At 34.1% G+C, this 12924-nt stretch overlaps 1 protein-coding gene and 1 pseudogene across 1 annotated transcript; one reads left to right on the top strand and one right to left on the bottom strand.

Annotated features, from left to right (window-relative positions):
* Positions 1 to 346: 346 nt before the first annotated feature.
* Positions 347 to 4098, top strand: LOC148947995 (uncharacterized). Its single transcript, XM_089095172.1, has 2 exons — positions 347 to 2000; positions 2158 to 4098. Exons 1-2 carry the CDS (start codon positions 1046 to 1048, stop codon positions 2259 to 2261), a joined length of 1059 nt encoding a protein of 352 aa, XP_088951298.1. The 5' UTR covers positions 347 to 1045; the 3' UTR covers positions 2262 to 4098.
* A 1388-nt stretch (positions 4099 to 5486) lies between these two features.
* LOC148947994 (uncharacterized) lies at positions 5487 to 6338 on the bottom strand (annotated as a pseudogene).
* Between the last annotated feature and the right edge of the window lie 6586 nt (positions 6339 to 12924).

Raw genomic sequence — 12924 nt, 5'->3', positions numbered from 1 at the left:
TTCCTCTCCCCACTTATTCCTGGATATTCCCAGAGAGAGAACATTTGATTGTTGAGTCTATTATTGGTTTTTAATTAAGTCTTGCAAAATTACATATTTAGGTTCTCTATGAATAAAGATTCACCAGAAAATAATCCGTTGAAAGTTTTCGAAGCATATATAGATTGTTTTTCATAACATATATTACTTTCAATCATCTAAATTTTTTAATCTTACAAATAATATTTTTTTTATTCATATTATAATTATCCTATTAAATTTAACTAACTTAAATTTTTTTTTTTTTTTTTATTTAATAATTAAAGCAACTGAATAGAACCATTGAAAGACAATGTGGATACCAATCTTTTAATAATTTTTGAATGTTTGACTTTCACTTACATTTGTTATTAGAGTCCGACCGATATGGATTATTTGGGTCCGATAAAGATACCAATTTTGGTGACTTTTTTTAAATCACCATACATTTTGAAGATTGATGCATCAGGTGTGTAATGACAACTGCTGCTATTCTATCACCACAATAAGACTTAGCTGATTGCTCTGTCCCAAGGACTGGACAAGCAAAATTATCTGAGGAAAATCTGGTGCGATCTTCTGGATAAGTTGCAAATATAAGACTCAATATTTATTTCCCGTAAGCCGATAATGTCTCTGACCCTCATATCGGTCTGATAATGTTGTTCGGGCCCTAATTGTTATAATGTCAATTTCTGTGTTTTAATTATTTTATTAATTTGAGTAAAGAAATTTAATTCTTTTTTTTCACTACAAGGGTGATGCATTCTACTTTGTGCAGCTCTGATGGTGTGAGTCATCCAATACTCTTAGGCCCAAACCAATCGTTATGGTGAAAAAACTGACAGTGAAGGCTATTGAAGAACTTACAGTTGGAATCTGGCGATGAGGCTCCTGTGGAAAAGCAGAGAAATCTCTTTTGATTCTAGATCTTCACATTGAAACAGGTTGTGAAGAGCTTTCACCAATAGAGTGTGATATCTGCCCAGCAGTAGTTCGTGATTACAGCAATTTTGTTGTTCATTTCATGGAACACCAAATGGGAGGGACAAGGAGATGTGCCATTTGTTTAAGAGAATGTATTGATGATATGAGACAACATCTAGAGTTACAACGTCAATTTTCGCCAAAAATGTCTGAACTAGACCTACAGGAAAATGAATCGCTAGTCGTTTCACAGGATTCGTCAGCAAGCCACTACTCAAATTCATTAAAACCGGAATCTGATGAAAAAAGTTTAGACGATCAGAAAACATACTTGCTCAGTAAAAAGAATATAAAATTAGAAAGACATAAAAGTATATACACAGAAAAAAAGATATATGAATGTAATCTATGTAAGAAAGGCTTTTCATTTCCTAGCTCTTTGAAAAAGCATCAAATAGTGCATACAGGTGAGAGGCCATGTGAATTTGATATATGTAAGAAATGCTTTTCTTTATCAGGCAATTTGAAAAAGCATCAAATTGTGCATACAGGTGAGAGCTCATTTAAATATGAGGTTTGTATGAAATACTTTCCTTCACAAAGCAATTTGAAAAAGCATCAAATAGTGCATGCAGGTGAGAGATCATTTGAATGTGAGATATGTAAGAAATGCTTTTCTTCATCAAGCAATTTGAAACAGCACCAAATAGTGCATACAGGTGAGAGACCATTTAAATGTGAGATATGTAAGAAATGCTTTTCTAAACCAAGCCATTTGAAAACACATCAAATAGTGCATACAGGTGAGAGCCCATTTAAATGTGAGATATGTAAGAAATGCTTCACTGCATCAAGCAATTTGAAACAGCATCAAATAGTGCATACAAATGAGAGACCATTTGAATGGGATATTTGTAAGAAATTCTTTCCTTCACCAAGCCATTTGAAAAGGCATCAAAAAGTGCATGCAGGTGAGAGGCCATTTGAATGTGATATATGTAATAAATGCTTTTTTAGATCAAGCAATTTGAAGGAGCATCAAATGGTGCATACAGGTGAGAGGCCATTTAAATGTGATAAATGCTTTTCTTCCTCAAGGAATTGTAATGCGCATCAAATTGTGCATACAGGTGAGAGCCCATTTAAATGTGATTAATGTAAGAAATGCTTTTCTCGTCCAAGCCATATGAATATCCATCAGAGTCCATACAGGTGAGAAACCATTCAAATGTAATTTATGCAAGAGAGCATTCTCAGCGAAGTCAGCCCTGAAACATCAACTAACAACCCATTCTAGGAAGAAGTCTGATAGTTAACAATAAAAACTTTGGATGGAACAGTTATTTTTGTAGACAGAAGTTGAGATAGACGTTGAAGAAGTAGAGCTGTTCCTTACAAGCTAATTCTTAGATATGAATCAGTCTTTGCTATATGTATCAATAAAAATTCTCTGGTTTTTCTTATTCTCTGACAAGTAAGGCTCGATCTTTATCTGAGAACTCTTGCAATTATAAAGCTACAAAAGCAGACCCAGTGCCTATTTTCTTCTGTCTTGGCGCCTATTTTGCCTTTTAATTTCAAGTGCCTGGTTAAATATCTATTTAAATGGGTAATTTCAACTCAAATAGAATTCTCCAAAGCTCAAAACGTATGGTTATAAGGATTTTGAAGCATCCGACCATTTAACAATAAAAATAAGGTCCTGTGGGACATGGTTCTTACCTTAGCACACAATTAAAAGAAATGAAAAGTTGTTGTTTCGGTGTTGTTTTCGTATTCGTTTCAAAACACTTAGCAGTTTCTTGCTCCACGAAAAATTTAAGAAATCTCAAAATGGTCTCAACAAATACACTATCCTTAAGTGGATTGTGTAGTATATTAATTTGACTTAATATTCGACTATTTTTGTCCCACAATGTTTATTGTTTCACAAGACTCAACACTTGAGTCTTGTTATATCATCAAGTTTCATTCTATCTATCTACTTGGAGGGAAGGATGTAAAGGCACAAGTCGGCCATTAAACAATTCAGTTAAAAGTGCATGGTAAATTTTTTTCATCTCATTCACAAGGAAGTCAGGTTAAGCTGAGTTGAACTGAGTCCTTACAAACAGTGAAGGAAGAACCCTGAGTAATTTTGAATTTTTTTTTTTTAATATTCTCAATCTTAAACGTCGGACCTTTGCTAAGACTAGTTACTATACTATCAAACATTTTAAGTATCGAAAGCAATTTTAGCAGTAATTATTATTCTAGCAGATTTAATTATTTCAGATGCCAGGTCACTTAAGGTAACGTCTTAGTGAATCCAAGGTCACTTTTTAAGCAGAAAAAAAGAATTTTTTTGCTTTGTTGACAACAAAATAATGTTTAACTACAAAACTTCATCTCAATGCAGTTTTACAACTGCAACTAAAAAGTCTATTTTCTGGATCAGCCTAAAATTTTTAGTATCAACCGGCCAAGTGGACACCAAATTTTATTTGAGAGGGGGCTCCCAAAGATTTGCTGATATATTTTTTTTTTAATCCAATTGTTTGAAACATACACCTAGGCGACAAATTTACAAAAAAGTGAAAAACCTATCTGTTTGTCAAAATAAGTGCCCATTCTACATCAAAATGGGACACCTCCATCCATGCTCATGACTTCTAAAGACCAGAATATAATTTGTACTTTACTGAAAACAATACTTATTTGGAGCCATGTTTTTATTTTAAGTATTAGAAACAAGAGCTTTCAACTAGATTTCCGGCTTTTTACTCTGTGCGTAAGATTTTACAATGGCTAGTTCTGACTCTGTGGTCAACTCCTTGATAGATAATACAGAGAAATCATGTACAATGTCTAATACTGTGCATGCACCCATGATAACCAAGAAGCTTTTTCCCAACCTTTGTCTGCTCTGAAATTATTCCATCGACTACGAAGTATAGAATATCTGATTACATGGAATATGAAAATACAAGATCTGGTTGTCTTCTGTACGATTTCTTTTGGCACTGACAGTGGTTTCAACATAAAATTGATCTGTTTTCTAATAACAACCGAAAGCACTAGTTTTTCTATTTTTTAATTGAATGCTGTTTGCAATAGCTTTTAATTACATCAACCATGCTAAACCAGTGCTTTTGAGATTGGAACTCTAGAACGTGCTGTTTGACTTCTTGAAAGAAAGTGAATGTCTGAAAGAAATCTTTCACTAATATTCTGTTTGGCATTAGACTGTAAGTTACTTTAATCAAGGAAAAACAATAATCTATGCAGAAAAGGCAAAATCTCACATGTGCGATCTTTGCGCTTTAATGGATCCAAGAACAGGATTATAGATTTCTCCAATATTTATAATAGAGAAAAAAATTAATTTTTGGAGGATTTTGGAGTTCAAAGTGCAAGAATATGTTTGAAACTTAATATCAAGAAGACTAATTCTCTAAGACTGGGATTAAGTGAGAGTGAAGAGGGGATGTTGTATAACGAAAAGATTGATCAAGTTAACAGCCTCATTTACCTTGGTAGTTTTACCTGATCCATTTGCTTCTTTCTCTCCCCATCAGGTAACGCATCCGCTCTCACACTTACCAAACAGCCCAATTCGCCCTCTTGGTCCTAAAATAAATCTCCTCCCTGTACCTCTCTGACCTGTGCATATAGATCTAGAAGCCGGGAATTCACCATCTCCTCTTGCCACTTTTGAATCTCCTGGCCCTGTGACCTTACCTTTGTTCTCTCCACTATCACACCGAACCCTCCCTTCCGTCCTGGAGATCATTCAGACCGTACTCATGCGTTACTCAAACGCAGTAATCATGCGTTTTGAGCACTGAAGAATTCTATTTGAGTTGAAATTACCCGTTTAAATAGATAATTTACCAGGCACTAGAAATTAGAAGGCAAAATAGGCACTAAGGAAGAAGAAAATCGGCACTGGCTCTGCTTCTGTAGTTTTACAAATACAAGATTTCTCGGAGATCAAGCCTTACTTGGCAAATAATAAGAAAAACCAGAGGATTTTCACTGATGCATAGAGCAAAGCGTTAGTTCAGATCTGAGAATTAGCTTGCATGGAACAGCTTTAATTCTTCAACGTCTATCTCAACTTCTGTCTACAAAAATCACTATTCCATCCATATTTTTTATTGTTAACTATTAACTATCACACTTCTTCCTAGAATGGGTTGTTAGGTGATATTTCAGAGCCGACTTATCTGAAAATGTTCTCTTGCATAAATTGCATTTGAATGGTTTCTCACCTGTAAGAGATCTTTGATGGATATTCAAATGGCTTGGACAAGAAAAGCATTTCTTACATGTATCACATTTAAATGGGCTCTCACCTGTATGCACAATTTGATGCTCCTTCAAATTGCTTGATCTAAAAAAGCATTTCTTACATATCTCACATTCAAATGGTCTCTCATCCATTTATGCACTATTTGATGCGTTTTCAAATGGCTTGGTGAAGGAAAGGATTTCCTACATATATCACATTCAAATGGTCTCTCATCTGTATGCATTATTTGTTGCTGTTTCATATGGCTTTATAAAGGAAAGTATTTCTTACATATCTTACTGTTAAAGGTCCTCTCGACTGCATGCATTTTTTTATACGTCATCAAATGGCTTGGTGAAGGACAACATTTATTGAATGTATCACTTTCAAAAGGCCTTTCCCCTGTGTGCATATTTTGATGCTGTTTCAAATTGCTTAATAAAGAAAAGCATTTCTTATATATATCATATTCAAATGGTCTCTCATCTGTATGCACTATTTGATACTTTTTCAAAGAGCTTGGAAATGAAAAGCCTTTCTTACATAGATTACATTCATATATATTTTTTTCTGTGGGTATACTTTTATGTCTTTCTAATTTTGTATTCTTTTTACTGAGCAAGTATGTTTTCTGATCGTCTAAACTTTTTTCATCAGATTCCGATTTTAATGAATTTGAGTATTGGCTTGCTGACGAATTCTGTGAAATGACTAGCGATTCATTTTCCTGCAGGTCTAGTTCACATTTTTGGCGAAAAGTGACCTTGTAACTCTAGATGTTGTCTCATATCATCAATATATTCTCTTAAACAAATGGCACATCTCCTTGTCCCTCCCATTTGGTGTTCTATGTAATGAACAACAAAATTACTGTAATCACGAACTACTGCTGGGCTGATATCACACTCTATTGGTGAAAGCTCTTCACAACCTGTTTCAATGTGAAGATCTAGAATCAAAAGAGATTTCTCTGCTTTTCCACAGGAACCGCATCGCAAGATTCCAACTGTAAGTTCTTCAATAGCCTTCTCTGTCAGTTTTTTTTACCCATAACGATTGGTTTTGGGCCAAAGAGTATTGGAGGACTCACACCATCAGAGCTGCACAAAGTAGAATGCATCACCCCTGTAGTGAAAAAAAAGAATTAAATTTCTTTACTCAAACATCTTATCCATGCCTTGTTTTGGATTTAAAAAAAAAAAAAAAAAAAAAAAAAAAAAAAAAAAAAAACACCAGCAGTATGACTACGGCAAAAACTAGAAACAACTGGAAGGCAATATGAAGCCCAAATTATATATTTCAATATATAACACAGCGCTATATACTGTACAAGGAAACCAGACATGGAGACCCGTCAAACGGGTATTTGCTATCTAAATTGATTGTAAAGCGTGATTTCCCATTGCTTACAGCATTTAAACTGTTGTTTATACTAAAAGAAAAATAATGAAAGAAAATAATTAAAAACACTTTCTTATTGCTAATCCTGCCTTTTTGGCAGCTAAACTCAAAGGTCTTTATGTGACCTTTATATTTGCACATAAGGGGGTGGGGGTGAAGTATTTGGACAGTTTGAAGTCAGAAAACAATTCTTTCAAAATCTAAAAAGGCGGTAAAACAGGAGCCTTGAAAAAACTCAAGAGTGATAATCTAAAGATTACATCAATAAATTTTGGTTATTACCACCTTTTTCACCAATGTTAAAATTGAAATAATTTAAAAAGCGTTCATCTGTTAAGAAAAAAAAGAAGAAAATTTGAATTTTCAATTAATCCAACTATAGTTCAACTGAACAAGATCTATAAGACATTGTTTGTTCCAAGCAGAAAAACTTCCAGGAGTGTGTTTTTGTTTGCCAAATTTTTGAGCTAGACAACAGCAGACAAAAAAAAATTGAACTCTTCTTTTATCTGTTTACATTCAGCCATAGCAGTAGCCTATATTTAAAATTTCTTTGTTTCATAAAACATTTTATTTGACAAATATTAGTTTATTATTTTTAGATTAACAAAAGCTATTTTTAACGCCCATACACAACAATAAAAAACAAAGTAGTTGATAACGTTGAAAATTAATTTTAGTTTAATGGTTTAATTAAAGAAGCATAAGTTTTCTGTAAGGTATGAACAAACTCAATGAGATTCAAAAAAGATTTATATTAGTCCAATCATATTAGGGTTTTAGGTGGAAGTAATCTTGGGCAGCGCAATAGTGCTGCCTGAGTAAAGAGCGATGTGGGCACTATGTATTATTTATTTTAATTTTGTTTTGTTTAGACCAGGGCACTTCGTATCGAAGGAATTGAAGTAGAAAGTTCAAAAAGGGCTCATTCAATTGCGAATTCAAACTGCTAGTGCCCTTTTTAATAGTCGAAAGTGATTGAAGGGCAACTAACCCCCCTACCACGCCCACCATTTCCCCACACATTCAGTCAAAATTTTATGATAGCCATTTTGTTGAACGTAGTTGAAAGGTCCGGAAATTATGTCTTTGAGGATGACAGCCCACCTACAGCCCTCAAAGCAAGGGTTGTAAGTTATGCCCAGGCTGCATATAAGGTATATATAGAAAGGATGATCTTATAAACTTCGGGCATGTGATAGAAATTTTGAGATGGCCCATTTGTTGTCTTAAAAATTTCGAAGAGCTCATTCGATTGGAAATTGAAAGGGCTAGTGCCCTTTTTAAAAGTCAAAAGTGATTGGAGGGAAACTACCCCCCCCCCCCGTCCCACGCCCACCCTTTCCCCAAACCTGTCCAATCCAAATTCTTAGATAGCTATTTTTTTCATTGTAATTGAAAGGTCCAGAAATAATGTCTTTGAGGATGACAACCTCACCTGAGCCCTCAGGGCTAGGGTTGTAAGTTATGCCCAGGGGGCATATAAGGTATATATACAGAAAGGGTGATCGTATAAACTTCTGAGAGGGCTCATTGGATTGGTAATCAGAAGTTATAATGCCCTGTTTAAGATTCAAAGTGATCAGAGGGTGTTGACCCCTTCCCCACACCTAATATTTTTCAAAAATGTATTTGATTGAAATTTTGAGATGGCTAAATAGTTATTTTGTTCACCGTAATTGAAAGGTCTGGAAATTACGTCTTTGAGGATGACAATCCCCCCACAGCCTTCAAAATTTGCCAGAAAAAGACCAGAACACAATTTGTGCTTTGCTTAAAACAGAATATGTTAGAAATATTTTCACCTTTCTTACTTTAATAAATGAAAAATTATCAAAACCTTAACAAAGACAATTTTTGGTTTACCTTACCACAAGCATAGCTTGTTTTGAAATATCATCGATTTTGTGCTAATATGAGGACCCGGAAAAAATGTCTGACAGAATTCATCTTTATCAAGAAGAAAAATTCTTGGTTATAATAATGCACTTTTTGAGTCTATGAGACCAGAGCTTTTCGTTGAAAATGTTTCAAGCTTCCCAGCAGTGGCGTAATTTCGTCAAAACCCTGGGGGGGGGGGGAGAGTTGGACCTAATTTATCAAATAAAGTGAAAATGACAGTAAAACTAAAAAATAAGCCATTTAGTACCATGAAGGTACTTTTTATTGCTATGAAAGTACTATAAATGTACTTTATAGTACTATAACGATAAATATGTACTAAAAAAATTATCTATTTCTGTTGATGCTTGAATTATGCAGGTTTATCTTAATTTTGACAAGATTTTGGAAGAAACAAAATTTCAGCTGGGGGATAAACTCGGGTTTGTGGGGGGCAAACTCAGGTCTGGGGGGTGGCAAACCGATGTCCGGGAGGGACAGTTCCCCCCCTGTCTCATAGGAAATTACGCCACTGCTTCCCAGAGTATTTAGTCACTAGGGAGTAACAGCCAATCAAACATTTCGTGGTAACAAAGTGTAAGTAAGCAGTGACCCAACTCAATACAAACCAAACCTCAAAACAGCGGAATTTTGATACCAAGAGATATATCAAAAGAATTTGCTTATCTAGCTGACTACAAATATTTAAGTTTAATAGAGTGTTGTCTTACTTAGTCGTGTTGAGAGGGGGATTTCTCCCCCTGGGACGAGGGAGTCCATATTTCCGTGGGGAGGGGGATTTCTCCATTGACGTGTGACCAGATTTCCTGGCATTAATTAAAAAACGATCAGATATAAATAAAAAAAACATTTTTTTTCAACTGAAAGTAAGTAAAAACATTAAAACTTAAAATGAACAGAAATATTTGCGTATATGAAGGGAATTTGCTCCCTCCTCAACACCTCGTTCTTTACGCTAAAGCTTGAATTTTGTCCCAATTCTTTAAGAACGACTCCTGAAACACAAGAGTTGTTTAATTAGAACAATAAGAACCTTTTTTTAAAGTACTAAAACCTTAGCGTAAAGAATGTGGAGTTGAGGAGGGGGAAATCCTTTTCATATATGTAATAACTTCAGGTTTTTTAAGTCTTTCGTTGATACTTAATTTCATTTGAAAATTGTTTTTTTTTATTTAATTGGTAAAAAAAAGATATTTTAATGAAAATTAAAAATATATTATTCATACTGTTTAAATTTTATAATAAACAGTTGAAATGAGGTTAAAATGGTCAACTGATCCAGGTAATCCAGCTAGGATGAGGGGGGCATCACATATAAGGGGTTCATCACTTTGACAAAATTTTTCATTATGAACGGTTCGGATTTTAGATCCACTTAGTTTTACATTTTAGAAATTTTTGAAGAAGTTTTATCTATGAATCACTAGTGGTGTGCTTAGATAATCCCTGCTTTGTTCTCTCCAATATATGTATTTCTGTAGTAAAATTTTTCACTGTTAGCCTATTTTGGACTGTTTTTCAAAGTTGGGTTTCGCTTGCTTTCAATAAAAAAAAAAAAATTGAATATGGCTTTTCACCTGTTTTCGAAACCAAATATATCATAAAAATATGTTTATGGATGAAACGATTTGATTCTAAGGGTTTTTTGTTTCATTATTTTTCGGTTCACATATCTTTATATTTATAATGCAGTTATTATTTTTATTTTTTATTAACTTCTTTAATCAGTATTTGAGCCTAAATGTGTGCAGTATGAAAAAATTACATCCGGTATTTCGACTCAAGTTAATAAGGTTTAGAGCGTTAATTTTTTTTTTTTTTTACATCAAGTATTTATGATAAATTAGAAATTGATAAATAATGCTATTCGTCAAAAAAAAGTTTTACTCCCACCACGCACATAATATAATATATTATTACTATATGCTCAAGGAGAGCATAAAGATAAAACTCATCACACTATAATCCTTAAATGTCATGGGGTATTGTTTGGCAGGAGAAGTCTGTGACCGACAAACAGGGACAGCAGGATTTTTCTCAGTATCCTATAGAAGACAAAAATATGTAAGATATATAAAATTTGCTGTACTTGGGGTTATTTCATACAATCCTGGGAAAACTGTTGATTTTGGTATATATCAGAGGCAAGATTCTAGCGTTGCCTATAGTAAAAAGGCATATATAAGGCTTCAATGTATTCGTATTATAAAATCTTCTAAGAGCCACTTTAAGTGGATGAATGGTTGTGTAAAATCCGGAGGGGACTCATTCAATTAGAAACTAAAATTTCTATTTTCTCTCTTTTCTACTTGTCGCTCGTCTCACTGCGAGTGATAATTTTATGTTTTTTTTTTCTTCTCTGAATAAGTGATTCGTTTTTTTTACCCCATCTTTAAAGGCCAAGGAACCTTTGGGGGAATAGTAAAATGTAATATTGTATGTGTATTTCCTGATGAATAAATTCTGTTTAATTGTTTAGTTTAATTCTGTTCATTTCAGGTTTTATTTATTCTTTAATAATAATTCCTTGTTGTTTCAATTTTCAGTTATTGTAGGACTTTTCTGGCGTCTTAAGTTTAATATGGCTATTTACTTTTCTTTGGAAAATTTCTTCTTCAGAAAGTTTGTTTTTTGATTAATTGATAAAACAACCTCATGTTAGACGGAAATTTTTCTCATGAGTTTTCTAGCGTTGTACATTTTCTAGCGTTGTACATTTTCTAGCGTTAGGCCTATATTTTACCAGATTCTCGTCACAGAATATAAAAGACTCCAGATCTATATCAATTGCAAATGAGTTGGTAGTTGATCATAAAATTAAGATTGACCAACATACCAAATTAAAACTGGCAAGCTATGTTCAGCATGTAGGCCGTTCCGTTTTTGAGGGGCATTACGTTGCAGTGGCCGGAAACTTGGTTTTCAACGACGCAGAGGTGAATCAACGCCATATTTTTTTTTTTTTTTTTTCTAAAATCAACTCAAAATTGATTGACCCATGCCCTAAATAGAATAGAATTTATTTTTAAAGCTAGATAAATAATCTATCGATCCTTTCAATTATTTTGAACAAAATAGTTAAGTCCAAACTTTATTAGGACGTCTTAGGAGTTGCACTGGGATTTGGTAGCAAAAATGAGCACGGGCGGGGGTGAATTTTACTTTACCTGCACTGATACCGCATGTTTTAATTCTAATCGACCAGACCCTCTTCGAACTTTCTAAAACCACCCGTTGCAAACTAAGATGTTGGGGGCAGTGGCGGACCTAGGGGGAGCCCCCCAAGATTTTTACTGGTGCCCTCATATCTTATGTTTTTTTCTATTTTTCAATCTTTTTATTAATAAATTTGTCAATTTGGTCAATTATTGGCGCCCTTGTTACATTGACCCACCGCCCCAAGATTTTGCCTATGTTTGCCCTTCTCACAAGAGCCCCACCCCACAATCTCTTTCCGTAAAGCCGCCATTGGTGGGGAAAAAAAATAATAGAAGAATTAATGTAAATGGCTCTTTGCTTAGGCAGCTCTAAAGCGATGCTTATCATGCCAAAATTTAGCTATTTTATTGCTCATGTGGCGGTTTATCTTTTAACTTCCCTTGTTGAAAGTAAGGGCATCCCAAGAGATTGAGAGGCATTTTGCGCACTGACAGAATATGATCTAATAAAATGTTTTAGTAAATTATGACTGGCGTGGTGATTGAGGAACTTGCAATTCACCAAAAAAAATTTATAAGCCTGAATTGGAGACGTTTTCAAACAAATTTTTCATTGCTTTGATGCCAAATATCCATTCCCAAGTTACCAAATTTTACCAAGTTACCATTGCCGCGTTGAAAATCTTGAAACTGATTGCTGACGTGTTGAAGTTAACTTTTCTGAAAACTTATTACAATAATATAAACGGTGAACTGATATTTATGAAGGTAGTTATTATTCTCCACAAATTATATTTCAATGTTTAATAGGTAGTGTCGTTGATTTAGCCCGAGAAATATAAAATAAAAATAGTCGGCAAAATATAGGCTATCACTACCTGATTAAATCAATTACGTGCACATCCATTTATTTATTATTGTTCGAAACGGCTAGACGAAGCCGTATACAAAAGCAAAAATCTCGTTTACACGTCAGTGATATTATGGATCGAATGCAGGACGAGGTGGTGTTACGATATTTTAACCCCCCTTCTCTCAATTTTTTTACGAGCAAATTCGTCAAAAAATGCAAGTAAAATGGATTTCCTTCCAAATTTAGCTCTTTGATGATGCCATACAATTGTGTAGGTAATATTACGATTCAATTGTGATAACAAATCGGTCGGATAATCTTGAGAAAACAAGGAATTATATCTTTCCAGGTTAAGCAGTCAAATCACTGTGGAGCAGTCACTTATTTTGTTG

Source organism: Artemia sp. Qi Xiang Cuo, chromosome 10 (assembly GCF_049724085.1).
Source record: "Artemia sp. Qi Xiang Cuo chromosome 10, ASM4972408v1, whole genome shotgun sequence".
NCBI lineage: Eukaryota > Metazoa > Arthropoda > Branchiopoda > Anostraca > Artemiidae > Artemia > Artemia sp. Qi Xiang Cuo.
The sequence above is the reverse complement of the archived record's forward strand: the minus strand, read 5'-3'. Positions and strand labels throughout refer to the sequence as shown.

Coding starts and splice junctions, on each gene's coding strand:
- LOC148947995 (XM_089095172.1), top strand. CDS start 1,046: ATGGAACACCAAATGGGAGGGACAAGGAGATGTGCCATTTGTTTAAGA. Junction 2,001..2,157: donor GCATCAAATGGTGCATACAG/GTGAGAGGCCAT, acceptor GAGTCCATACAG/GTGAGAAACCATTCAAATGT.